Source organism: Populus euphratica, unplaced genomic scaffold (genome assembly GCF_000495115.2).
Source record: "Populus euphratica unplaced genomic scaffold, PopEup_1.0 scaffold186.1, whole genome shotgun sequence".
NCBI lineage: Eukaryota > Viridiplantae > Streptophyta > Magnoliopsida > Malpighiales > Salicaceae > Populus > Populus euphratica.
Window position 1 is genome coordinate 90918 of NW_011499992.1, and position 26487 is coordinate 117404.

At 33.1% G+C, this 26487-nt stretch overlaps 1 protein-coding gene across 5 annotated transcripts; it reads left to right on the forward strand.

The window, feature by feature from the left end:
- Window positions 1-1344: 1344 nt before the first annotated feature.
- Window positions 1345-24535, forward strand: LOC105140416 (alpha,alpha-trehalose-phosphate synthase [UDP-forming] 1-like). 5 transcript variants are annotated; one of them, XM_011047242.1, is made up of 19 exons: window positions 1345-1576; window positions 6598-6638; window positions 12946-13380; window positions 13664-13761; window positions 13867-14255; window positions 14989-15103; window positions 15274-15375; window positions 16094-16244; window positions 16823-16911; window positions 18338-18386; window positions 20193-20293; window positions 20572-20759; window positions 21422-21539; window positions 22354-22530; window positions 22609-22731; window positions 22811-22898; window positions 22997-23127; window positions 23233-23331; window positions 23618-24535. In XM_011047242.1, the coding sequence occupies exons 3-19, from the start codon at window positions 13020-13022 to the stop codon at window positions 23999-24001; spliced, it is 2763 nt and encodes a 920-aa protein (XP_011045544.1). In that variant the 5' UTR covers window positions 1345-1576; window positions 6598-6638; window positions 12946-13019; the 3' UTR covers window positions 24002-24535. The 5 variants fall into 5 exon arrangements, with proteins under 5 accessions (XP_011045544.1, XP_011045543.1, XP_011045547.1 ...); XM_011047241.1 differs by having other exon boundaries at window positions 1345-1573; window positions 6593-6638; XM_011047245.1 differs by lacking the exon at window positions 6598-6638.
- Window positions 24536-26487: the final 1952 nt, after the last annotated feature.

Sequence of the window (26487 nt, forward strand, 5' to 3'; positions counted from 1 at the left end):
AACATGCTTCCTGCAAAAGGCATGTTATTATATATTCAAATAATTAAAAAGAAGAAGAAAAAAAAGGGGGGAGGGGGGGGCTCAAAGAAAAGTAGATGCATTAGACTGAGTACTGACAGGCAAACAAAGGATGAGATACGAAGGCATAAAGTTGAGATCATGTTGGCCTGACGATCACCATGCATGATGTTAAAGAAATCTGAAGGAGATCTCACTAGACAGTCGAAGAGAATATATATATATATATACACACACACACACACACACATGTATGTATTTCTTCGCACTGAAAAAATGATCAGAGCCGCTGCTTTCACTAAAATCTTTCTTTGATTTATTATATTGTGGTTTTTCGTGGGAGTCCAAAAAGGAGTGGTGGTGGAGAAAAGGTTACATTTACAGAAAGGAGGTAGCTAGCTAGCGAGGCTTGCCGAAGCCCCCTTTTGAATGAACTAACATTGCGAGTCAAATTAAATTGAACTTGAAAAAATCTTCTATGCATTTGACTGATTAATCGAGGGCCGAATAGCTTAATTGATATTTAAATCAAATTGTCTTTGGTTCTTTTAGACCCAGTGTGACGGAAGGAAATTGTTCATCAAGTTATGACCAAATTCTAACGATTTAGACCAAAACGACGACGTGGGTTAGACTTTCAAGATTTAGACCTTACTAAATCCAATTATCATTGGTTCTTTTAGACCTAGTGCGACAGAAGGAAATTATTCATCAAGTTATGACCAAATTCTAACGATTAAGACCAAAATTAAAGATGTGGGTTAGATTTTCAAAATTTAGACCTAACTAAATCCAATTATCATTGGTTCTTTTATTCCTATGCCCAATTTAAACCTAAACTTAAACTAGTTCTACGTACCTGGCCTGCTATATAAATCATATATGTTACAATTATAATTAAATCTTTAATGTAGCTTATGTTATATAAATCACAGACCTAATCAAATAAATCTGTAATGTAGCTTCTGTTTAATTTTCTTGCAAATAAAGTTTTTTAAATTAATTTTAAATCTGAAAGGATAATGTAAAAAAGAACAAAAAAATGAGACGAAGAAGTAGATAAAATAATAAAAATATAAAATTTTAATTCAATTAAGAAGATAAATTTTTAAAAATAAAAGTTTAAAAGATGAAGGCACAAATCCCTCAGGACACAATGGATGAAAAGAAAAGTGGGGGACGGCGGGGAAGGACGGCTTTAGGTTTCGTAGAAGAGCAGGAATGAAAAAACAGCAGTAGCCTCCGCAAGATGTGCAAATAGTAAATTCAAAACATATGAAAGAAGAACATCTTCCCCCCAAACGATTGGGCAAAGGCGAAAGCCTCTCTCTCTCGCCCGCCTAAAAAAACAAGAAAAGCGACTGGCGGAAAGATGTCTCCCATATATAAATCATTTTTCACCATTTGGCCTTCAGTATCCATCTCTCTCCCTCTTTTCTCATTCTTCTCTCAAATCTCTCTCTCTCTCTCTCTCTCTCTGCAAGCATACATTATATCTCCAAAAAGATCTTCGATCAACTCAGAGCCACTCCTTCCAAACAGCTTATCGTATCTCCAGGTTCGTCGTCGTCGTCTTCTTCTTCGTCCATTCGTTTCAGTATTGAATTAAACATTTTTATTTGGATTCTCGAAACTTTATTAGCTTTTACTTAATTATAGGATGCTTGGCCTTTTTATTTTGCTCGAAAAATTCTCAATGTTAATTAGACAACAGATTTGAATCCGAGTTTAGTTTAGCATGGACGCATGCCTTGTAGTTTCTCTACTTACCTCTGTCTGCGTATATGCACAGCAAACGTACATTTATGCATTTTCAACTCATGCTGATTCCTTTGAGGCGTAATTAATCAGTACTGATTGCTTCTTTGACTGGTTGATTGCTTCGTTACAGTTAAAACTCATGACTATTAACAACGGAGAGTGAAGCTTGAAAGTATGAATGATAAATCTAAACTGGATAGATACAATTTGAATAAATGGATTCTTTTTTTATAGTTATATGAAAATAATGATAGGCTGCTAATATTACCAAATCTCATTGGAAAACCTAATTTAAACTCAATTCAATATACACACGCACACACTTAAAATTCTCAAAAATAAATAAATAAATGAAGTATGAATATTTAAAATTTTATTTAATAAATAATAAATAAGATATCCATATTTTGAAAATCAATCCCTATTATCAAACCTCATTGAAAGTCACGGTTGTTGGGCTGCATTTAGTACATATGCAGTCTGCAAAATTGACGAACACTATTTGTATCTTGTACTTGCGCGGCGTTAAACACTATAATCGCGCTCCCCTTTAAGACCTTAAGTTTCTACTGCAACTTTGGATTTTAGTTGTTTATAACCGGAAAGATAGTTTAAATAACAGTTAAAAATAGAATTTAATTAAAAAAAATTAAAAGTGATATTTTTTTAGAAAAATATTGAGCTGTAAAAATAACTTAAATAACAGTTAAAAATAAAATTTAATTAAAAAAATTAAAAGTGATATTTTTTTAGAAAAATATTGAGCTGTAAAAATAACTTAAATAACAGTTAAAAATAAAATTTAATTAAAAAAATTAAAAGTGATATTTTTTTTAAAAATATTAAGGTGAAAATATAGTGAATTAATCCAAATTAACTTGAGTTAACCTGCTAATAATATGTTTGTTTTTGTGTTTTAAAAATATTTTTGAAAAAAATTAATTTTTTTATTTTTTATTTTTCACTTTATTTTAGATTTTTTTTGTTATTTTCAGATTTTTTAATTTATTGATGTTTAAAATAATTTTTTTAAAAAGTAAAAAAATAAAAATATATTTTCAAGCGAAAAACATTTTAAAAAGCTATTATTACCATAACACCATATAAGTTCTAAATTCGCGACCTGAATCAAAAAAATGTGATAATTTAATAAAAATAAATTAAAATTAAATATAAGACTTAATTGTTAATTAAACCAATGTCGAAGTGTTAAAATGATAAAAAAAACAAATAACTCGAGTTTAACTTGTCAAAGTTATAATATGGGTTATGTAATTGTGATAACTTCATATAAAGTAAATCAAAATAAATTTAAAATTTAATTTTTAATTAATATAATATTAAATGATAAAATTAAAAAGAATATCGCTTAAAAAAATATAAAAAAAGCACATATTAATCCAAGTTAACTTATCAAGTATTTGACTCAAATAATGAGATTATGATAATTTTATAAAAAAAAAAATATAAAATCTAATTCCAAATTAATCAAATGTTAAAGAAAAAATTAATATTAAATAATAAAATTAAAAAATATTTTAAGTTAATATTGGTCAACTCGTAAATGAGTCAAGTAATAAAATTAAAATAATTTTATAGAAATAAAAAATTATAAATTTTAATTTTATATTAATTAAATATTAAAAAATAAAATTAAAAAAATAATTAACTAAAAAATAAATATAAAAAATCTAAGTTAAGTTTTTAAATTTCTGACTCAAAAATATTATAAAGTAGTGAAGCTTCTTCGAAAGCCGTGAAGCTTCATCGAAAGCCGACGGCTCATTAAAGAGGCCTTCTCCTATCCACTTCACAACCTCCATCATAATGTTTGGAAATTAAGGGAGGATTTCAGGAGGAAAGAATGTGGGTACGTGGAAAGAATTCTCGAAGGGATGGGCAGATTCCCGTGTTTGGGAACGGAAAGAATATAATTTTCTGCCTTTACCCACTATAACCAATCCCTTCGAAAAATAGCAAACAAATCATTTTCAAGCAAAATTTTATTTTGTGTTCCATTTTACCTTCTGGGCTTGTAATCCAACAACAATCATGATGGTGTAAACGTAATTCTACCTAGAACAACTTCCTCCCTGTTTTCATTCCTTTCTATTTTACCTTATTCAAACATATAATAGAGGGAAAATAAATTCTCTTCTTCTACTATCATCCCTCCACCTTCAACGCTCTCTTATTTCTCTACTCAATCATCAAACTCAACATGTGGTATCAAAGTTTTATTAATTATGTGGGTAGTAGTTAAATTATTATAACTCCATACTCTCGTTAAATAAACGTATGAGTTTATGGAAAATTAAAAGAGTTCTTATATTAAAAAAGTTGTGTGTGTGTGTATGTGTGTGTGTATATATATATATATATATTCATGAGTCGTCACTTAACATATTAATATTTTGTTTTGAGCGATTCTTCTACCATATTTCATAGATTCTTTAAAATGGCCTAGTGAAGTAAAGAAAGGGTTCATGTCTTCAATTTTAATAGTATGAAAGAAAAGTAAAAATCAATAAATTAAATAAACCCATAACCTTCAAAGAGAAATAAAACTAGCCCTTGATAATTAATGTTTCATGCGAAGTATACTAAAATACTTTAGCAATGATTGCGGATTCGGGGTGTTTGATTTCCAAGACAATTTCATCGTCTTCCTCCTTGTCCTCCTCCCTTTCCCTTTGATCATAAAAATCTCATACAATTATTAAACGTTACCTCAGTTAGTTTTATTGTAGAATTTGCTACAATAGAACAAAATTCAAGTCTCACGAGTATAATTATCGTGGAAAAGGACTATCCCTTTGTCCTCAAATTCTATTTGGAGATGTCAAATATCTCCAGATAATGCACCTAATATTGGAAAATGGCATTTATTACCATGGGTGTCACGTATCTTAGAAAGTTAAAACTGTCTTATTAGGAGACATGTCATGTAAAACGTGTAGCTACTATTTGTTACCTCCGAAGTCTGCCACCTCGAAGCTTGGGCAAGCCAATAATGGAGTTCAGGATGGGCGGTCCTCATCTGTTCTTTAGACATTTGAAAGAATGTTAATTGTACCATTAACATATCGCACTTTGTCTATTTTCTAAGGTGTAAACATTTTAAATCCGTTCCTCGTAATTCATCCCATTCCAGTCCTTTTTTTCTTTATTAGTCCTCTAGACTGTTTATGTAATGATAGCCCTTCGGGTTTTGAACAAAGAACACGAATTTTCTCTGTCCCTTCTACTCTTAAATCCTGCTTGTTAGTCTCCTGCTTTGAAGATCAACTCTTTATAGTTTTACCATGTGCATACGAAGCTATGCAAGACGTGTCCAATCTTGAGGGTTGGGATGTTAAAGTGATTAGTCATGATTCTGGATGGTAGGCAGAGGGTTGGTGTAACATGGCACAGTGAGTCCCAATCACTGGAGGACAAGGTGCGCCTGCAGATATCAAAAGGAAGGGGGGGGGGAAAAAAGCAGTCATGGCTAAACAGAATATGAAGAGGAAAGAGCCTCATATCAGCCAGGAGTCCATTTCTGATTTTGGCTCTGTCATTCTAGATTACACCAAAGATTTCCCTGCATCGAGTCCAATTGGTATTTATTGACCATAAAGTTTCCTCACAAGTTGCTCAGTGGATGCTCCGCCTTGCATGTTTTCCAACTTGTCTGTTAAAGTGATTTGCTGCAGCTTTCCAGGTCATATAACGGTCCTGAAAGATTTAATTGGCAGCTAGTAGCACAACTCATTTCTGAGATTTTTTTTTTAAAATAAAATAATAGCAAAGTGGCCTAAAATATCTGGCAAAATAGCATAGCCCCGAATTTAATTGTAAAAATAGAACACAATTTGAGGGGAGATGCAGGTTGAACTCACCCCACTTTTAAGAGACTCAAGTTGAATATATCTCCTTTTTAAAATTTTTTTTATCCTTGACCGAAGTAGACTTGACTTGCGTGGTGTGCTATTTTATCAAATATTTTTTTATATAAATATATGATTAAAAAATATCTATTTATGATGTGATTTATATATAATGCATCAAAGTCTGCCTAATAATTGAACCAAGGGATCGTGCTAAAATGACTTAAACAAATTATTGGTGTCAGTAGAAAATCTTCCTTCTTTTGCAAACTTGATTATCACGCTGCTGCGTGGTTGTTCTGTACCATGGATAAGATAACGAGTCTTGATAGTCTTCCCAAGACCTCAAGGGAAATAAATGTTAGGCCATGTACTGTCGCCTGTTCATGAGCTCACCAGTGACATTTTTTTTAAAGAAGTTTTGGCTAATACACGTCACCCCCTCGCTGTTTAGCAAGACTTTTATGGCCTTGAGCAATTTTTCTTTTTCCCCGTCTGGTTAATTACGCAGCTGAGATTAAAAATCTGACCGTTGACAAGGGCAACTTAATAATGAATGGCTGAGATCATCTCCTCAGATCAAAAGCCTTGGTTTAAGATATCTTCTTAGTGGGATCCACAAGAAATTTGGGCACCAAACCTTCTTGCATGCTTGACAAATTTACGGTTTTGCTGCAAATTCCTGGGTGTTTGTTGGTCTTCACGGGCTCTCCTCTAGAATCCCAAGTGACTGACAGCAGCAATGATACTCAAGTCCACTTGCCTTCGTTTAGCAGAGAAAAAACCAAGCTGCATGCCAGTCTTTTTCTGTCAATATCTGATTTTGTTTTCACTTCCTTTGGCCTATTCATTCATTTAGTCACATGTATTACGGTACTTGTCTTTTAAGTACAAGCGGTGGAGAAGAGTGTTACTTGTATTCAGAGATATTTCTGTTGTCACTTCTCAGGACTGAAAGAGTTCTTCCCCTGCATCAATATATCAATGAAGGTACGTGCTTCTTCAACAGATTATATGGTATTTTCTGTTAACATTTTGGGATCTAAGCTTCTTTGCTTATGCGCTTGCTGGATTGTTGATATCACCTTGATTGCGTCCTGTTCTTTACATTCTCATGAACAATTCTCTTAGGCCAAGGCATTTGATCTTCCCTGAGCATGCGCATGCACACCCCAGCCTAATTTTCAAATGTTATATTCTAAGACTGGAATCCAGAGTAGGGAAAATTAAAGCCTGCCTTTGTGTATGGGCAACATGCACTATGCTTTGAACAAATCAAACTAATGATGCCAATTAGTGATGGAACAGACAAAAAGCTCACTGAGATCAAACGATTGGAAATTATAGCAACAATAGCCTCATAGCTTAGGGTGGTCCACTTAGCTTTCAGGTGATCAATCTGTGCTGGTATGTGAGTCTTTTTTTCCTCTCCAATGCTTCAGCAGCCATAGTGCCATAGCATTTGGCGTCCAGTAGTGCTGCTGCCATAAAAAATAGGTATATAAAAAGGAGTAGCATGATAGTTCAATCTTGATAAACTGATAAAGTAGAATATAAAATAGGTAAGAAATTATGAGGTAGTTTTGGTCTTCATGTCTTCGATATAGGAGGTGGTAGGGCACAGGCCAGTTTCTATTTGTCAGATAAGTTGGCTGCTAATGATTTTTTAAAAAAAATTAGCAAAAATGTCATCGTGAACCTTCTCTCTGTAGGGATTGGATGAGAAATAAATCCAACCAAACATTTCGTCTCCTTATTAGTTCTTTCTCAGAAATGGCCAATGAGAGATATTTCTTGGTCTCCTACAGAAATGTTTTTTCCCCAAATGCTACCTCACTGAAGGGCCATGTCTTTTCTGGTAACTGTAATTCGTGGTGGTGGGGCAGTCGGATACCACTCACTTAGTGTATTTAGCATGTTGCTGGCCAGGAAAGTGCATTGTGTTTTTCTTAGGTCCATTTTAAGTTCATGATTGAACCAAGGCCCTAGTGGATAGCGATATTCCTAGCCATTAATTGGTCGCTTGCATTGCATGTGCTCCAAGCTATTGGCTATAGTATGATTCCTCCCCTTTTTAATCCCCAGCTTTGGCATGTGGGTCTGGTTGGTTGAACTTGACACCATTTTGATTAGAGAATCTTTATTGCGAAGTGAAATCACAGTTGGGGAACTGTGGGATGGTTTAGGGTTTTATAATCATAGAATCAGATCCGAATAGTGGATAGGCACAACATCATGACAAGACTCTGTATGGTAGTGGTGGTGTCAAAAAGGTTCAAATAGTGTAACGGTACAAACTTTATTTAAAAATTAGGTCCTCTGTAGAAAAAGCTTGTACAACCCCTCTATAGCTGTGACGACTAAGATCTCCATTCTTTATCATCACAAATGTAAATCGATCTCATGTTTAATAGTACAATGGAGGTAGACTTTTAATCTTATACATGTAAACGCCTATAAGCAAGATTTTAGGAAGAAAACTAAAGTTGTTCCAAATTGTTATTTAGTAATGGTAGAATGTATACTACCGCCACTACCACCCCACCCCCATCATTATCACTGATGGCAAACTCCTTCACCGTTATTGCTCTCCCACCACCTTCATTATGGCCATTACTCTATCACCAACCCTTTCTTTTTGCCGTTGCCGCCAGCACCATTAGCTTCACCACTATTATAACCATCATAACAACACATCATCAACATCTTAGTATCATCAACTTTTCATACCCTTATTGTAAAAACTTGTTCTTTGAAAAAACAATTTACTTGCAATTTCTTTTTTCCTTTTTTTTGTAAAATACTTTACCCAAAACAAACGCTCTTTAACATGAAGTGACAAGCCATGAGAAATTAAAGGATGAGTTTTTGAAAACAAAACATGATCCAATCTAGAATGTCAAGTTCTGGAATTGAATGAGGAAACACAAGACACCAAAAAACGAACAAGAAGTGGAGAGATGAAAAGAAACAAACTCAAATAAGCAACCAATTCATGGTTGATATAAGATTTAAAGTAAGTTTTGGAACTAAAAATGAAATATGAAGTGAAAGATTCGACAAAAAAAAAAGTTCTTTCATGATTGACATGCAATGGAGAATTATCAGCGTGGGAATAATAGGAGCGTGAGATGTAATGGTCTTATTGCTAAATAAAACAGAATTAGAGGTCATATTATTGTAGCATGAAACTAGGAGGTAAAATTATTCTGGATAACAGAAAGGGTAGAATAAGTGGATATAATATCTTCTTCAAGGCGTCGATGATGAAGTAGCAAGAACACCTTGTATATATAGAGATGCTACAAACAAGACGACCTCAAGTCTGAGAAGTTGTTCCTAATGAAGAGGGGTAGCATGAACAGGCTTAAAATCATCACGAAGACCTAGTAAAGATTGTTTGGCTGGGCTATATTTTCAAATTATCATGAAAAAGAGCGAAGCTAGGAATTTCTTCGCAGCTATCTCTCTCTCTCTCTCTCTCTCTCTATATATATATATATATATATATATATATATATATATATATAACATGAATATAAATTTATAAAATTAACAATAAAATCTTAATCCAAATATAATACTCAAAATATTAAAAAATAAATTTAAAAGTATATAAAATTAAAGTGAAAATAAAAATAAATTTATTATTGAAATTATACCATTTGATGTTTTGTGAAATAAAATTCATATGTTATCAAATCTAAATAGATATTTTCAAGAAGTTTTTGTTCGCTGTAAATCATCATAAAATATGCTAAGAAAATTTTTTTTATTTTATTATAAAATATATTTTTAATTCTTTTTATTTTATTATAAAATATATTTTTAATATGTTTTATTATTTAAAATAAGACGAATCAACCTGTTATTTATTTTTTGATGGCAATAAAAACATGCAAAGTTAAAATAAAACGAATAAACCTATTAATCAAATAATTGTATTGCAACTTATTTATTTTGGTTAACTCTCGATATAATTTAAAAATAATAGACATAGTCTGAAAACTCTCATGATGAATCACATTAGTTTTATAATATTCTAGTTGAGATCTTAAATAATATATTTATTTATTCATTGAAATCTTCAGGATAAAAATTATTAATAAGCTTGCAAATATCATAAATTTTAAATGATTTAAAGTTATTCTTAGATTTCAAAGTATAGCTAAGTACAAGAATTTTTATTATCCCATTATTGAATCTAGAATTCAACTCTTCTAATTAAAAATCTGTTTTTAAGTTAAATATATTATAATAACAATATTAGTAAATTGTCACTAATTCTTGTTGCTGACATGTATAACTTATAGCTTTTTATGTGAAATATTTATATGAGATACATCAATCTCATATTATATGCAAAGAGAATATCTAATCCGACATCTTTTAAAGTTTGAAGTCGTGTTTTAGTAGTTAAAAAAATTAAGTTGAATTTATGTAATGAATAGTACTAGGGGTAATCATTTTTTGTTATATTTAGTTTTTATCAAAAAAAAGTAACTAAAACTGGTTTTTTTTTTAAAAAAACTGAAATCAAACCAAAATTGGTTCAAACCAGTCGGTTTCCGATTTAGTTTTTATCAAAAAAAGGTAACTAAAACTGGTTTTTTTTAAAAAAAAACTGAAATCGAACCAAAATTGGTTCAAACCAGTCGGTTTCAGTTTGGTTCAGTTATTTTAAAAAAAACCAGTTCAAACCGATTTGACTCGGTTTTTTTCCGAGTTTAACCTTGTTTTTTCTAATTTAGCTCAATTGTTTTTAGTTTTTTTAGTACGGTTAGATTTGATTTTTTTGATTTTAGACTTATAAAATTGAAATTGAACCAAACCGGTCAATTTTTTTAAACTTTTAATTGATTTAATTGGTTTTTTGTTTTTTTTACTCATTTCTAGATAGTATCATACAATATATATATATATATATATATATATATATATATGTTGCTTTTGTTAAATTTTATGAGTTGAATACGTAGACAAACAATAACTAATCTAGCATAAGGAGAATAAGATTTTTAACTTGGACTCTCTTAACTAAAAAAAATAAAGATTTTAATTAAAAAAAAGTGACTAATTTTATGGATAAAACGTGTTTTTGTTGAGCTAATTTAATTAAATATAATATTAGTATAAAATAAATATTAATAAAATTTTAACTTCAGCTATAGCATACTCAAGTCTTGTACATGGATCCATCCTTCACCATGACTGTAGAGATGGATTCTACGAAGAAAAAACCTAGACGAAAACAAAAACATAGGATGAAAATTATCTAACTACCTATTATGATGCATTTATTATTTATTGGATTGTTATATATGTATATAAAACAATCAATATTTGAATGAAAATGAATGATATTATTAAAGCAATGCTAGGATACTTAAATATTTTACAAAAGCTTTTGTTACCAGGTAATTATTTGTTAAATGAAAAGATACTTAAAGTATAGAATGTTAATTTATCATATCTAGTAATGCAGTGATAATTATACTATGTATTAACTAAGGAATCATCAATTATTTATTACCACAACATTTATTAAAAAAAAATCTTAGTTAAACATTATCTTTATTAGACATCAAGTAAGTGTTATTTTAGTGGTAATATCTTTAATTGCTTGTAATATTTTAAAAAAAAATTAAAGAAGTAAATAATTAAATAACTACTAAGAAATATTTTATGGGCACCCGCTAGTCGGAAATTGCACATATAAAATACTTGTAAAATGAATCTTGCAATGCAAACCCACTTGGGTAATCAACAGAAAACTCGAAGGTTTTTCCTTGTTATTTAGTTTTTGGAAAAAAATAATTTTTTTAAATTAATTTGTTTTTTTTAAATTTTTTTAATATGGTAATATAAAAAATATTTTAAAAAATAAATATTAAAAAAATAAAAAAAAAAAAAAAAAAAGGAGGCATGAAACGTGGCAAGTTTTCCATACTGGCGGGGAGAAAAAACTAATTCGAAAATGATTATATTACCTTGCAGGTGAAAAGGTCACCAAGAAACATGTTACGTGTCAAAATCATGCGTCCTTCCATGCATAAAATTTGTCATGTGCACTTGTGCTAGTATTTCTATTTCTTTATAGTTTTTTTTTTTAATCAATAAAAAGTGATAAGTGATTAAAGAGGCGTTTAGTAATGTGGTTAAAATATTTTTGTTTAAATTAAATATTTTTATTTAAAATTAATTTTTTTTATGTTTTTACATTATTTTAATGTGCTATTATCTAAAATAAATTTTAAAAATAAAAAATTATTTTAATATATTTTTAAATAATAAACATTTTAAAATATAATTCTTATTACATTTCTAAATAAAATTTAAATATTCTAACAAAAAATTATTAATGAATTATGGACCCACTTGCTTAATTGCTTTAACGAGAAGTCGAGAAGTCTGGACATTCTGCCTAAATTAAGGAAAGAGAGTATTGTTTTTTAAAGTATTTTTTTAAAATAATATATTAAAAAATATTTTTAGTTTTTTTAAAATATCCAATGTCTTTTACAAAATCCTTGCATGGCTGCTTTTGTGCATGACAGAATCCTGTGTTTTTTTTTTTCCTTTCCCCTTTAAAGTCTTTTGCTCAAAATCAGTTCTTTTATTGCCTGCTGCCTAGGTGGGTTCTAGATGTGTTTCTTGTGCGAGTTATATATACTTCATTTTGTGTGTCTGGTTACAAGGGAATTCTTTTACTAGTGTCAGTGTTTTTGAGCTCAACTTGATATTCAAGTTGGAAGTGTTTTGTGTTTCTTTTCATGCAATGTGTTCACCTTTTCATCTGTGTGAAAATAAACGAAGAGAAAGCTCCCTTTTTGTGTGTTGGATTAAATTACTTCTGTGGATCTTATGTTTCTTCTTGTCTGTCCTCTGCCAATCTTGTTTTCATGAACTTGAAAAAAGGGTGGTGATGCTTTTTTGGATATTTGAGGTTTATTTTTCAAATGAGAAGGTTCAAATATTTGGGCTTAAATAGCCAGGAGTTTTTGTAGACCCCATTTTTGTTGCTTCCATGCAATTCTGTGGATCCCATTCTGTGTTATCTCTTTCTCGTTGCCCTTCTGTCATCTTGTCTTGTTTTGATGAATATGCTTAAGATGCTCATGCTAATTAAATTCACTCCGAGAATTGAATTTTATACAGCAGTGGAAAAGTGATTCACTGTTTTAAGATGTGACATATGATGCTGTATTCTTAGTGTCCAACTTAGTAGGATTTAAGTTTTTTGTGTGGCTTATAGTGACTATTGAACACTCAATTTACTTTTCAAACAAAAATGTAGGAGGCTCAATTGCTCTAGAAACACCAGCAGCCCATAAAATTGGTGATTAGAGGTTGCGTTACTAAAGCGAGCGTATGCCTGGAAACCAGGACAACGGTAATTCCATCCATAACTCAGGTCGTGTTGGACGGCTCTTAAAAGTAAGAGAGCAAAGGCGAAACTTCAGGTCTTCCCATTCAAATGACTTAACTGGTAATCATAGAGGAACTGAACCATGTGAATACGATTTACGAGCGCGGGAAGGAGACAGCTTGAACAATTCCTATATCGAACAAGAAGGGGCTATTGCGCAGGGATGTGAAAAGCCAGATGCCAGGCCTTTTAGGCAACGCCTATTGGTGGTAGCTAACAGACTGCCTGTATCTGCTGTTAGAAGAGGTGAAGACTCATGGTCTTTGGAGATGAGTGCTGGGGGCCTAGTCAGTGCTCTTCTAGGTAAGCAAGTAACATATTTGATGCATTGATTGTTGTTCTAAACATTTTATGGAATGGAGAATAAAAATTCATGTCATGGACCCTAAAGTAGTTGAGACTAAGAGTTGGTTGAGTTGGGTTTGTTATTTTAAATTATTCATTCTTACTGTTCAGGCTTCTGTATCCTCTCTGGTTGGTCCTCCATTTCATTAAACTTCATCATTTTTGAAGTTTTATCCTTATTGCGTTTGCTCGTTCCTCTTATGATCACGTAACTAATGCGTTTTGGACAATGTTAAACAAGGTGTGAAGGAGTTTGAGGCGAGATGGATTGGCTGGGCTGGGGTTAACGTGCCAGATGAAGTTGGCCAGAAGTCGCTTACTAAAGCTTTGGCTGAAAAGGTTGTCTCCAGAAACCTTTCGAACTTGAATTCTTCCTTGCGCATTCTCACATATTATAACTAAAAACTCGAAAGTTGCTGATTCTCTCCTCTTCAATTATTGCAGAGGTGCATTCCGGTATTCCTTGATGAAGAGATTGTTCATCAATATTATAATGGCTACTGCAACAATATACTGTGGCCTCTCTTTCATTATCTAGGGCTTCCGCAAGAAGATCGAATCGCCACAACCAGAAGTTTCCAGTCTCAGTTTGCTGCATATAAGAAGGCAAATCAAATGTTTGCTGATGTGGTTCACCAGCATTATGAGGAGGGTGATGTTGTCTGGTGCCATGATTACCATTTGATGTTTCTCCCAAAATGCCTTAAGGAATACAACAATAATATGAAAGTTGGTTGGTTTCTCCATACACCCTTTCCTTCTTCTGAAATCCACAGGACACTGCCATCTCGATCAGACCTATTACGTTCTGTTCTTGCTGCCGATTTAGTTGGGTAAGTTCACTTATGTAGTGCAAGTGTCTTAAATCATTTATGGCATACCATTTTAGCTTTGCAAGTATGGTTGGTACGGTTAAAACATTGGCAAGGGAAAATGGCTGGATTTGTAAATTGTTTGGACTTCACTTTAAATTAGAATGATTCGTTTATTCTTTTATTTTCATATATTGCATCCTTCACCTGAGTATCTCATGTTCACTGTTCATGTGGTTGATGTAAGGGACTTTATTTCTGTCTCTTTGCGGAACTCCCTTGTCTGTTTAGAGTCAAGTGCAACGAATGATCCCATGAACTTCATCTCACTTGTTTGTCTGTTATGGCAGACAAACAAAAAGCTGATGTGTATATATGACTGCATTTAAGCTTGAAATCATTAGATTGAACTTTATCTGATTTTTGGTAGTTACAGTTAATGGGTAAAGCTAGAGGAAATCAGTGATTCAGAAATAGGTTCCATACATAACTGAGACATGGAATTCATTGCTCTAAACAATTTTGATGTAGGATCTTTAAATCTATCATTATTGATCGAAATACAGAAGGAATGTCGCTTTCAAACTCAGAAATAAACTTTTGTTGCTGCAAATTAATCTTGTTGTAACATGAATAGGACCCCCTTTTCTTTTGTGCCTTTTGCTTTAGATGTAAGAGCATTCTTTCAGTATCTGCTAAGACTCGTGTCACTACTCCCAACACTATAACTTAACATATTAATTTTGTCCTCTAGATTTCACACCTATGACTATGCAAGACATTTTGTTAGTGCTTGTACTCGCATTCTTGGGCTAGAGGGCACACCTGAAGGCGTTGAGGATCAAGGGAGGCTGACACGAGTTGCTGCGGTATGTTTGAGTAGAATTATTCATTTGAATTCCCCTTGTGTTGTTTCGCTAAGCCACTCCATTCATTCTTTTTATTGTGGCAGCACAGCATGTCAAAGTTTTAATATGTTCATGAGCAAACAAAATTCTACTCTTGTTATACTAATTATGCTCTATGTTCTTGTGATCAGTTTCCAATTGGGATAGACTCAGATCGGTTCATAAGAGCTCTTGAACTCCCTCAAGTCCAGGATCACATTAAAGAACTGAAGGAAAGATTTGCTGGCCGAAAGGTAGATGCGATCTTTACTTGATAAAGTTCTCTATTTTCTGCAATATGGTGGTTGAAACTTTAAGTATCACTAGTTTGACATTGAATGCACTTGCAGTGAATATGTTTTGACGTACTTGCAACATATGTAATTGGCATGACATTGGAACACTGATTTTTGTTGGTCATGGAAACTGGGAGCAACTCCAGCTCTAGCTGCCAAGTCGTGCTATTTGAGTTTCTGTATTGTTTCATGTCAATTGAATTTTGTTTCTCATGAACAGTTCTAGCAGTCAGACCTTGAATATTGTTTCATGTTTCCTTATTTAAGTATTTAAGGAAAGAAAAACAAAGAAGAAGAAGAATGGTCAGTTGTTTTGACCCATGTTGTTTTCTAAAATGATCAACTACGCCCAGGATCCAGCACCAAGACTTGCATAATCTGAAAATGAACGCTTCTCCATAAGAACCTTCATTGTCCTTGAAGGTTGGGTTGTTATTCAAGGTTATTTGTTCTGATCTTTACATCATAAAAATTGAACAACACCAAATCCAATGCCAAGACACCCATATTGAATCTTTCAATTTCCCTTTTAATGTAATTATCTTATGTAATTTAACTTTTAAGGTTTAGATTCTCTCACACTGTCACTTTTACTGTCATCCATTTGTTGCACAAACCATGTCTTTCAATTATTTTTTTCCTATCTGATTACTGCTGACATTCTTATAATTAACAGGTGATGCTAGGTGTTGACCGCCTTGATATGATTAAAGGAATTCCACAGAAGATTCTTGCTTTTGAAAAATTTCTAGAGGAGAATTCTCACTGGCGTGATAAAGTTGTTCTACTGCAAATTGCTGTGCCAACAAGAACAGATGTTCCTGAGTGTATGATTTCTGACACCCTTGATACAGTTCCTTTTACAGGGTTGCTCATCATGTTGTTGGCATTTTAAACTGACTATTCTCTGAAATTTATCTATGTCTGAAAGAGTTATATGGTCCCATATGCCTAAACAATATAAACTACGAAAGAATAGGTCTGGGGATGAAAGTTAGATCTGAGCTCTTAAGCACTGGTGATGCCCTGTATGTACAAAAATGTTCCAAATTGCATAGCGTATGCTACTATTGTTCCTAAATGGTAGAAGCTACACTAGGTTCTCTTTTTCTTTTTTCAATTTCTTTAGCTATAGTGGAGATCACTCTAAATTGAACCTTATGTCTCTGTGGAAACCCTGACCTCGGGCCTTAAAAGTAGAACTTAGCTTGAGCCTTGAGCTGGTGCTCAAAAAGCAAATGGGGATGTGAGCATGAAAGCTGGATCTCAACTTTGATGTCATTGTATCTTGTCGCTTCCATGCTAAATAGGTTATTGACTCTTAGCCTTGTGTTGCATACCAAAATGTGGGTTTTGTATCTTAACAAAAAAGATAATTCAGTAAGTTTTGCTTTTATATTCACAGATCAAAAGCTAACGAGCCAGGTTCATGAAATTGTTGGACGCATTAACGGCAGATTTGGAACATTAACTGCTGTTCCAATACATCACCTGGTATGTTTTTAATTTGAGAACACAATGTTGGATTATGAGATGTTTGTTATACATGGCTTGTTGGCTTGACAAATTAAATAATATTCGAAGCGTGTAAAATTTATCTTTGGCTTTATGTTAATCTTGTTTCTAGCTTCTTGTGATACTTTCAGATGTGTATATCTGCTGGAAATTTTAAGAGAATGGCAGGATTACTGTTTCTATAGCTGAGAGGGAAGTGTGGACCAAGTAAAGCTTAGGACAGTCCATATTGTTATAACTTGACTTAATTGTATAACATCAGACTTTGGTGCCATGATATTATCCAGAAATTAATGACGCATTTCAAGAATTCAAATGATGTGCAGTTAGTACCTTAATAGTCCATTATATCCGTAGTTATATGAGTAATTAGCCTTAGTGTAACATTTTATGCTAGTATGTGAAACAAGCTTGATATTTTTCCTTAAAGATTATTTTAATGTAACGTTCTATCCATAAGAATAGGATCTATGAAACCAAACTTGTTGGGATGTGTTAGGGCTGCAAATCTGTTCTTGTTGGTTCAAGTAGAGTGCCAACCAGAACGTTTTTACATGCATATGTATCTTCTTTTGACTTGTCAGTTGATCAATATTAGCTGTGTTTGTTAATTAACATGATGATAGCAACGTACAGCAAGAATAATGACCAGTTCCATCCATCTAGATTTCAGAAAATCTACTTTTTTCTGTCTAATCCAAGCATTTAAACGTAGAAGTAAGAACTCTCATGCAGATCTCTGTTTCAAAAGAAAAGGAAGAGCCTAAGGACCTACCTCCATGAAATATAGTTCTTAGCCAGACTTGCTATCTTAGGCCTCACCTAATTTCCCTTTCTTAGGTCTGACCTTCGTGGCATAGCCCTTGATCCTGGGCATGCACGTGAATCAAATGTTGTAAGGCTGAGTGCTCCATTCTCTTCTCCTTTCCTTATAGCTCACAGTCAGACTAACATGTATTCAGGGAAGGAACTCCAATTTGGCCTTCATATTGAAAAGCAAACCCTGGCATACAAAGCTGTACCCAAACATAATTGGATGTTTTAACATTCTAGGTCCAAGTAAAGTGGAAGCCATTGAGAAAACTTCTGGGAGGCAACAGTTTTTGTGCACTTAGTTTTGTTCAGGCCCCAACAAAACATAACAGCATGGAAAAAAATGGATAACGATATGCCAGTTTTTGAGCTGGATGGTTTATAACTAAGAGAACTGAAGACCTTGGCTAGGTTTCTGCTTTGCTTGTGGGATATTTTATTTGAGTAAGCACAGTATTAGAACTTCTTTAAAGAATTTCAATCTAATCCCAGAAAAATGCCTAGTTTTTCTGAGTCATCTTCTAATGATTTAATCTTGCATCTGAGTATCTTCAATGTGGAATTTCTGAAGCAGTTTCTTTTGTGCTTGCAGGATCGCTCTCTCGACTTCTACGCCTTGTGTGCATTATATGCAGTTACTGGTAATTTTTTCCGTCGTTTAGCGCTTGGGTTTGCAAGCTCTTTTTTTTTTGGAATCCTTTTATGTTTGTTTTCCTTTTCTGGATAAGGTTTACCTTTTTTTCCTGCAACTGGAAACAATGGACAAGCCAATATTAGTAGCTCTTATTACCAATGTCAAAGATGGGTCACTAAAGACTATTAGTCACGATATCCTTAGTTTAACCTTCCTAGACCTATTTTACAGAAAATCCAATCTTCAAAATAAGCTCTTACCAACAATTGACAAGTATCTTCTTAAATATAGCTTCCAAGAGATAATCATTGCTATTTTGGCAGCAACTATGTTCTTGTATATATGGGCAGTACACAAATGTGTTGGATGTCTATAGATTGATCATGTGCTATAATCTTCGGAACTGGATGTTTATTTCCCTTAATTTGCTTTAAGTTTCTCTAACGAATTTATTTCATTTTCCTTTTTCCTTCAACAGCTATTTGTAAACTTTTTAATCCTTCTTAACACATTGCCACTGTAAAATTTGCTGTGTGGCCATAAAGTTATCAAACAGAAGAAAATCACCATCATTCAGAAGCACTGCGGTATAAATTATCAATAATGAATATAATAATGACAAGGTAGAGATGGAAATGACAGCCCATAAAGTTCACGTCCTTGCCGGTTATTCAGACTACAGCCTTAAACTGTTTCAAACTCCTGCATCTGTTACATGTTAGCTTATTTGTTGGACATAATCCATGATTGAATCTGTACTTATCTGAAAAGCTACATAGCATGCATTTGTATGTAATGGAGCGGATATGCAAGTGGAAGCGCAAAAATCTCCTAGATAGTTGCATATATATAAGCAGAGGTTGGGAATGTGTTCATAAGCCAAATTTCAGAAAAGCTAAATCATGAGTTGAAACTTATGAAGTGGAATGCAACTAGAAAATTATCAGTTTGGGACATCAACTTGCTTGTGTGCACCCTGTGTATATCCATTGTGTTGAGAATTGTTACATAAACAGTATCAAAACCCAAGACAATGGCTATGACACGATGATAATAAAATTGACATCACTTAAGTGTTTGTTCCTATAAACTGTTCCAAACACATTTATATCACTTAGATGTTAACTCATTATTAGGACAGATATGGTGTTTGTTCAAGACAATGCTATCTGAACAGCCATGTTGCGCATATTCTTCTAAATGGAATGGACATAAACATTTATGTACGCCCACGAACAATATGTATGTATATATTTTTATGAGTGAATCCTTTTTGTATGAAATCTTATTTGTTCAGAAATAAATTCACATGTCCATATTGTACTCTTCTCATTGTCACTATTTGAATATGTGCCTTTCCTTGTGTATTATTTGTTCAACTAAAAATGCTATACTTTCAAGTAGGGTTTTACGCTATTGTTTAACTCTTGTTACTTGTGAAATGGCATTTTTCCGAGAAGTGAGTATGAAAGTATGCCAGCTGTTCTAGGGTGCCAGATGGTGTCAGAATTACTGCAGTAACTACTCAATTAACGTTGTTAGAAAATTTGAAATCAGTAAATGTATTAATGTCAATCTGTCAGTAGAGGTCTGAAAATGCTTTCATTTTAGACCTTGGACAAACTTCAAGAACTAGAATGTTGTCTCCGAATGTTGGCAGTATTAATGACAGTGAAAATTCACAATGTTTTCTCCTAAAAGTGACTCTCACTGATTTAATTGTATTGTTATTGGAAACCTAATGAATGTGCAAGAAACCTGGTCTGTTTTTCAGCTGTTGTCATTCGCCATGATGTTCTTTCTGTCTTTCCAGATGTTGCTCTTGTAACTTCTTTGAGGGATGGAATGAATCTTGTCAGTTATGAGTTTGTGGCATGCCAAGATTCAAAGAAAGGTGTGCTCATTCTTAGTGAGGTAATTAAACATTAGTTAAATTGTGTGATGTTCGAATTTTCTCTAATATTTGTGGTGATGTTCATCTCTTGCAATTGTGAAAATGACCAAATAAAGCTCCACACAGAGCATGAACACCAACCCTATGATGGTGTGTTTTTCTGCATTGATTTGGAATGAAAATCAATTATATTTACTATAAATTGTTAATAGCTATATATTTGAATAATTACTATTTTATGTATGTTATGCATTATATGTCTCCCAGTCTTAAAAAATAGGCTTTTTGTATTTTGTAGTTTGCAGGTGCCGCCCAATCCATGGGTGCTGGAGCAATCCTTGTGAACCCTTGGAACATCACTGAAGTTGCTGATTCAATACGCCAAGCTTTAACTATGTTACCTGAAGAAAGAGAGAAGCGACACCGGCACAACTTTCTCCATGTGACAACCCACACTGCTCAAGAATGGGCTGAAACTTTTGTGAGGTACACTTATAACAGTGTTTTAAGCATAGATTATCTTTGAGAAATGGATCAAAAGTACTTAAGGTCTTAAAACCTATTTAAACACAAGTTGGTGATATTGTTTTTCTATTGTGATTACTGGGGTTATGAGTTTCTAGCACCGTGGAAACCTTTTAAATGCAATCCCCTTGTGCAATCATAACCTTTCCCCTGTACATAAGGTTGTTCCAGAGACCTTGCAGGGTTATTCTGTGGAACCTTTGAAGTCTGGATGAGGAACATTGATTTCAATATTATGGTCTCTTATCATTTTGTTTTTTCAATGCTGTTGGTGCATGTTAATAAATGACTGCATCTGGCATACCACGTGTGTGTAGAATGAAGTATAATTGGCAATAATCGGTTATTACCAGTAACATTTAAATCGTTATAAATAGACTAGTTAATTATGTTAAAATGATTATCTCCTAGTGTATTTGCTTAGCAAAGATGGTCAAGCTCTTATATTGCTAGTAGTCATAATTCACCTTCGAAATATGTAGTACTGTTGTATGAAAACTTCAATACTAAATGTGGTTCTTTTGATATATTGCATTTTGTAAGACAACAAGAATAGAAAATTATAGCTTTTCAACTATCCTTTTGTGGTGCTAAACTTCGATTTTTGAATAATTTCTTCCCAGCGAACTAAATGATACAGTTATCGAGGCACAGCTAAGGATCCGGCAAGTGCCACCTTCACTTCCAGAAGATAATGCAATTAGATGTTATTTGCAGTCTACTAACCGGTTGCTCATACTGGTATGCTCCTGTTTCATATGTTTATGTACACTGGTTTGCTCTTCTTAATTTGAACAAGTCATTATGTCTCTCAGCTCAGAATGAGAAATCCTATTACAAGTATATTTTATATACAAACCAAAATTTGTGCAACGTTCTTCTGATGAAGCTAGTCAATCTGTTTCTAATGAAGGAATTTTGTTTCTTTAACTTGAATTTTTTTTTTTTCCAGCTAGTTTGTGGTAGTCTGTGTCCCATTTTATCAATGAGTACCCTGAGCCAACACTCGCGCGCGTGCGCACACATCAAATGCTAAATGCAATTAAATAAACATTAAATCACTCTAGGTTGAGCTGAAATTGAAATATTTTGTATCCTGGAGAAGCACCAATTTCTACCTCCATTCCATGCTTTGACGTCTACTAGCACCATATTAAAATTTGCATCTGAATGCCGTGGGCAAAGCAGGCTGGCAGTGATGAATAAGGTCAACTTTCTCATCTGTTTTACATGGTGATCATCTTGGCATCACCCATTCCCTCCCATAAATTTGTAAGAAAATGAAACCATAAAATCCATAATCTGCTATTTTTCTGAATCAAAGCTTAACCTTGGAAAATATTAAATGGTAGTTACCTGTCATTCTAAACACGTGCTTTTCTTCTTTCAACCATGCTATGGAAATCCAAATGATGATTTTGGACAATTTTCGTCATCAGAATTTAAAGTTGAATGGGATTAGAAATATATAGTATCTCGTAATAGATGCTTTAAGTACCTGATTTCTAACGGCCTTAAAATTGTTTCGGTGATTGCTTTCTTCCCTCATGTACAGGGATTCAATGCAACATTGACTGAGCCGGTGGACACTCCTGGGAGAAGAGCTGATCAAATTAAGGAAATGGAACTTAAATTGCACCCAGAGTTAAAAGAAGCACTGACAGCACTTTGCAGTGATCGAAAGACCACCATTGTTGTTCTCAGTGGGAGTGACAGAAAAGCATTAGACAAAGTACTTTCTCTATTTCACATTCATTTTCTGTTGACCCTGTTATGAAAATGTTTTAACCAAATGTTCTCTCATATTCAGAACTTTGGAGAGTATGACATGTGGTTGGCAGCAGAACATGGAATGTTTTTGCGACTTACAAAGGGAGATTGGATGACAACAATGCCTGAACACTTAAATATGGAATGGGTTGACAGTGTGAAGGTACTTCTGTTATAATAGCATTCATTTTTACTTATTCATTCTTGCCTATAGCTATATGACACTTTTCACTTCTTTTCAGCATGTTTTTGAGTACTTCACAGAACGTACACCCCGGTCACATTTTGAACTCCGTGAAACATCACTTGTATGGAATTACAAGTATGCAGGTACATGTCATTTTGGAGTTTGGACCAGCTAATCTTACGAAGTTATGCATCTCTGCTTGCTTCCTTGATGTTTTGTGCTGATACTATTATGCTTGCAGATATTGAATTTGGAAGGCTTCAAGCAAAGGATATGTTGCAACACCTCTGGACAGGCCCAATTTCAAATGCCTCTGTTGATGTGGTCCAAGGGAGTCGATCAGTTGAGGTTCGATCAGTTGGTGTTACAAAGGTAACTACATGACCAATAAAGTTCAAATTACTGACATTACCGAATTCTCAATGCACTAGTACTAGAGCTGGTTGTTCTTTATATGACAGCTTCATATTTACTCAGGGTGCTGCTATTGATCGTATACTGGGAGAGATTGTCCATAGTAAATCCATGACAACACCAATTGATTATGTCCTATGCATTGGCCATTTTCTGGGAAAGGTAATTTCAGCTACTCTAATATCACTTGCAATACTAAGCAGAATCCTTGTGAGACCAAAATCTTACATGTGATGTTGGTTCTCAAGACGTGGCTCATGTACTTGGATAAATCTTGATAATGCTGGATTTGTTTTTGCACAATGATTTAGCTTTGATGGGATTTTATTGTGTAATAAATGGAAATTATTGTGCAGTTGATTAGGTTGGAAAACTGAAATGATTAAATAGCTAATGGCGTGCTTGTACTTCAATGATGGAATCTCATTGTCATGCACTTGATCACCAGGATGAAGATGTGTACGCCTTCTTTGAGCCTGAGCTCCCTTCTGATGGCCTAGTTGCTGCAAGAACAAAGCAAAACGATGGACTAAAATTACCCAATGAAAGACGACCTCCTATGAAGCTTCCAGCCAGTAGAAGCGGGCCAAAATCGTCCCAAGGTAAGGCACAACGTGCATTAATAAATCCCGACAAGGGAACTCCTAACCACTGCTGTGGGAATTCACGACGGCCATCAGCAGAAAAGATTTCATGGAACGTGCTTGATCTCAAGGGAGATAACTACTTCTCCTGTGCCGTTGGTCGAACTTGTACCAATGCTCGCTATCTACTGGGATCATCAGATGATGTCGTGTCCTTCCTAAAAAGACTAGCCAATGCATCTACGTGAGACACACAGTGTTGAAGTCGATAAAATGCCTCGCTCCAGCAAACTGCAATGCATATATTCAAAGTTCAAGAACCAGCTCTGGTTTTTGAAGGCAAGCATGGTGAGGCAACTTTGAAGATGTGAATGTTGTAACATCACTAGTTAGCCTAGAATACTTGAGGAAGTGAATTCAGTGATGGAATCAAACCTGAGCCTAACATTACCAAAGGCATCAAACCAATAACCAGAGAGAGAGACGAGAAGAGAGAGCAGCAAACCATTGCTGAAAGATTGAGGAAGTGAATTCTTAAAGCCTCGAATTCTTCATTTACGTTCTTTTGCATGTATGGTTGCTGATGTGGAGAACTAATGGTAAAATAACAAAACGGAGTTTTTCTGTTAGGTTAGGTTTTAGTCTAAATTGAAGTTGGTATTTATTACACTAAAAATGGCCCCTAACATGTGTGATTCACATGTGGATTTCTGTGTCGTGTGCTAGCAAGGCTACAAAACCAACTCCAGTTTGAATGAAAACCTAATCTAATGTAACAAAAAGACTAGTTATGTTCTGCTTTGAATAAATCAGAAAGAGATTATTTGCGTTTTTATCTATAGTTCAAGACCAAGACACACTTTACCCTTTTGGAATGAGTAATCGCAAACAGTGATGGTAGGAAATGAAGCTTGCTTGCTTCTCCTGGTGTATATATGTAGCGTGTGCAAGAGCTGGCACACCATCAGTTTATCCATTAAAGAAAACACTCTTCTCCCGTGCATGTGTAAAGACTACTTGTGCGAGGAGGCTCTCAACTTTCGTTGATATCAACCTTCAGCGAGAGAGAGTTTTATCGAATATTGTTTTATTAGTTATTTTTATAAAAAAATAATTAATAAAATATTACTAAATACTATAATAATTCTCTTTGAAATAGCATGTTTTGTGTGAATACGAGATAAACCAAGATTGTCTTATCTGAGGCTTTTAAATTGTTTCTGCCTCGTCCCCAAAGTTTAACACAGGTCTAAAACTTCTTCTTCTTTTTTGTCATAAATATTTTTTAAAAAATTAAAAATTATTGTAGTCTTAAAAGCAAGTTTCAATAAAAAAATCATAAAACAATAATTTTTATAAGAATATATCAAAAATATAAGAACAGTAAATCTAAGAAAAACCATATAAAAATATTTAAAATAAAGAATTTAATATTTTATTCACATTGAAATTGAATGTTAACGAGAACATATTTAAAAAAAAAAACCAAACATTTAATATGTAATTATTAAGAAAATAATTGTTAATATTACCATTAAAAAAACTCAAATATTATTTGAAAACTATAACATAATTAGATAATTATTTAAATATCATTCTAACAAATTTAAATAAAATGAGTCTAATTGTAAAATGTAAAAAAAATAAAAATAAGAGCATTTAAAAATTAAATAAAAACTTGGTGTATTTTAGCTGGAGATTCGGCCCCCACTTGGCCCAAAATTAAGCCTAAACGTGCTGGAGGTAGGTGTTTATTTTTTTTCAAAGATTGTCATCCACCTATATATATATATATATTACATAGAAAACGAGTTGTCTGCTTGTCATTCACTTGCAATATTTTTCTATTATTAGAGGTGGCTCTGACCACAAAAAATCAAGGTATGATTTTTTAACTCTAAAAACCTCAATTTAAACCCTTCTAATAAAACAAAAACATGAGGAAAAAATATCATATGGACATCTAAAAACACATTCCTAATCACAAAACATTTTACTTGAACAAATAAATTTAAAATCAAACCAAAATTAAAAAAAAAATGAGTCGTGATCTATCTTGAACATAATTAATAAATCTAAAAATATCAAAATTATAATTATTGGTGACCGGAACTTAGCTATCAAAGAGTTTATTTTTAGTTTTTATAGATGACTTTCTTTCTCATCTTTAGGGATTGAAACGCAAAAAAATAAATTTAAAGACCAAATCTTAAAAATCCTAAAACCAAGTATATGTATGAAAAAACTAAAACCTAAAGGACCAAGAACAAATTTCAAGTCCTCCTTGATGGGACTTCCTTGATTTAAAAAAAAAAAAAGTAACTGGTGGGTTTAGTAGTTAAACCTTTTTACATTGTTTGTTTAATGAATTTATTGATAGAAAAAATAACTTTTCATGGTACATAAAAAATTCTAGCAAGGGTTCCAGATAAATGAAAATAAATTTAAAACTCTTATAAGGTTTTGTTTGTTTTCAAGAAAATCCCTTTTTGAAAACTATTTTTATTATTTTTCTATGATTGGTAAACTTATAGAAAGTTAATCGAAGAAAAATGAATTTTAGTCAAAGAAAAAGTCAAACCTTTATTCCAAGAAAGTGTTTTTCTTTTCTTTTCATTGAAAAACACTTTCTTTTCTTTACCAAAAAACATCTGGTTGTTGCAAATCTCTCTCTCTCAAATCTTTTTACCGTGTAAAATCATCATAATTTTCTCTTTTGTTTCTTTATTATCTG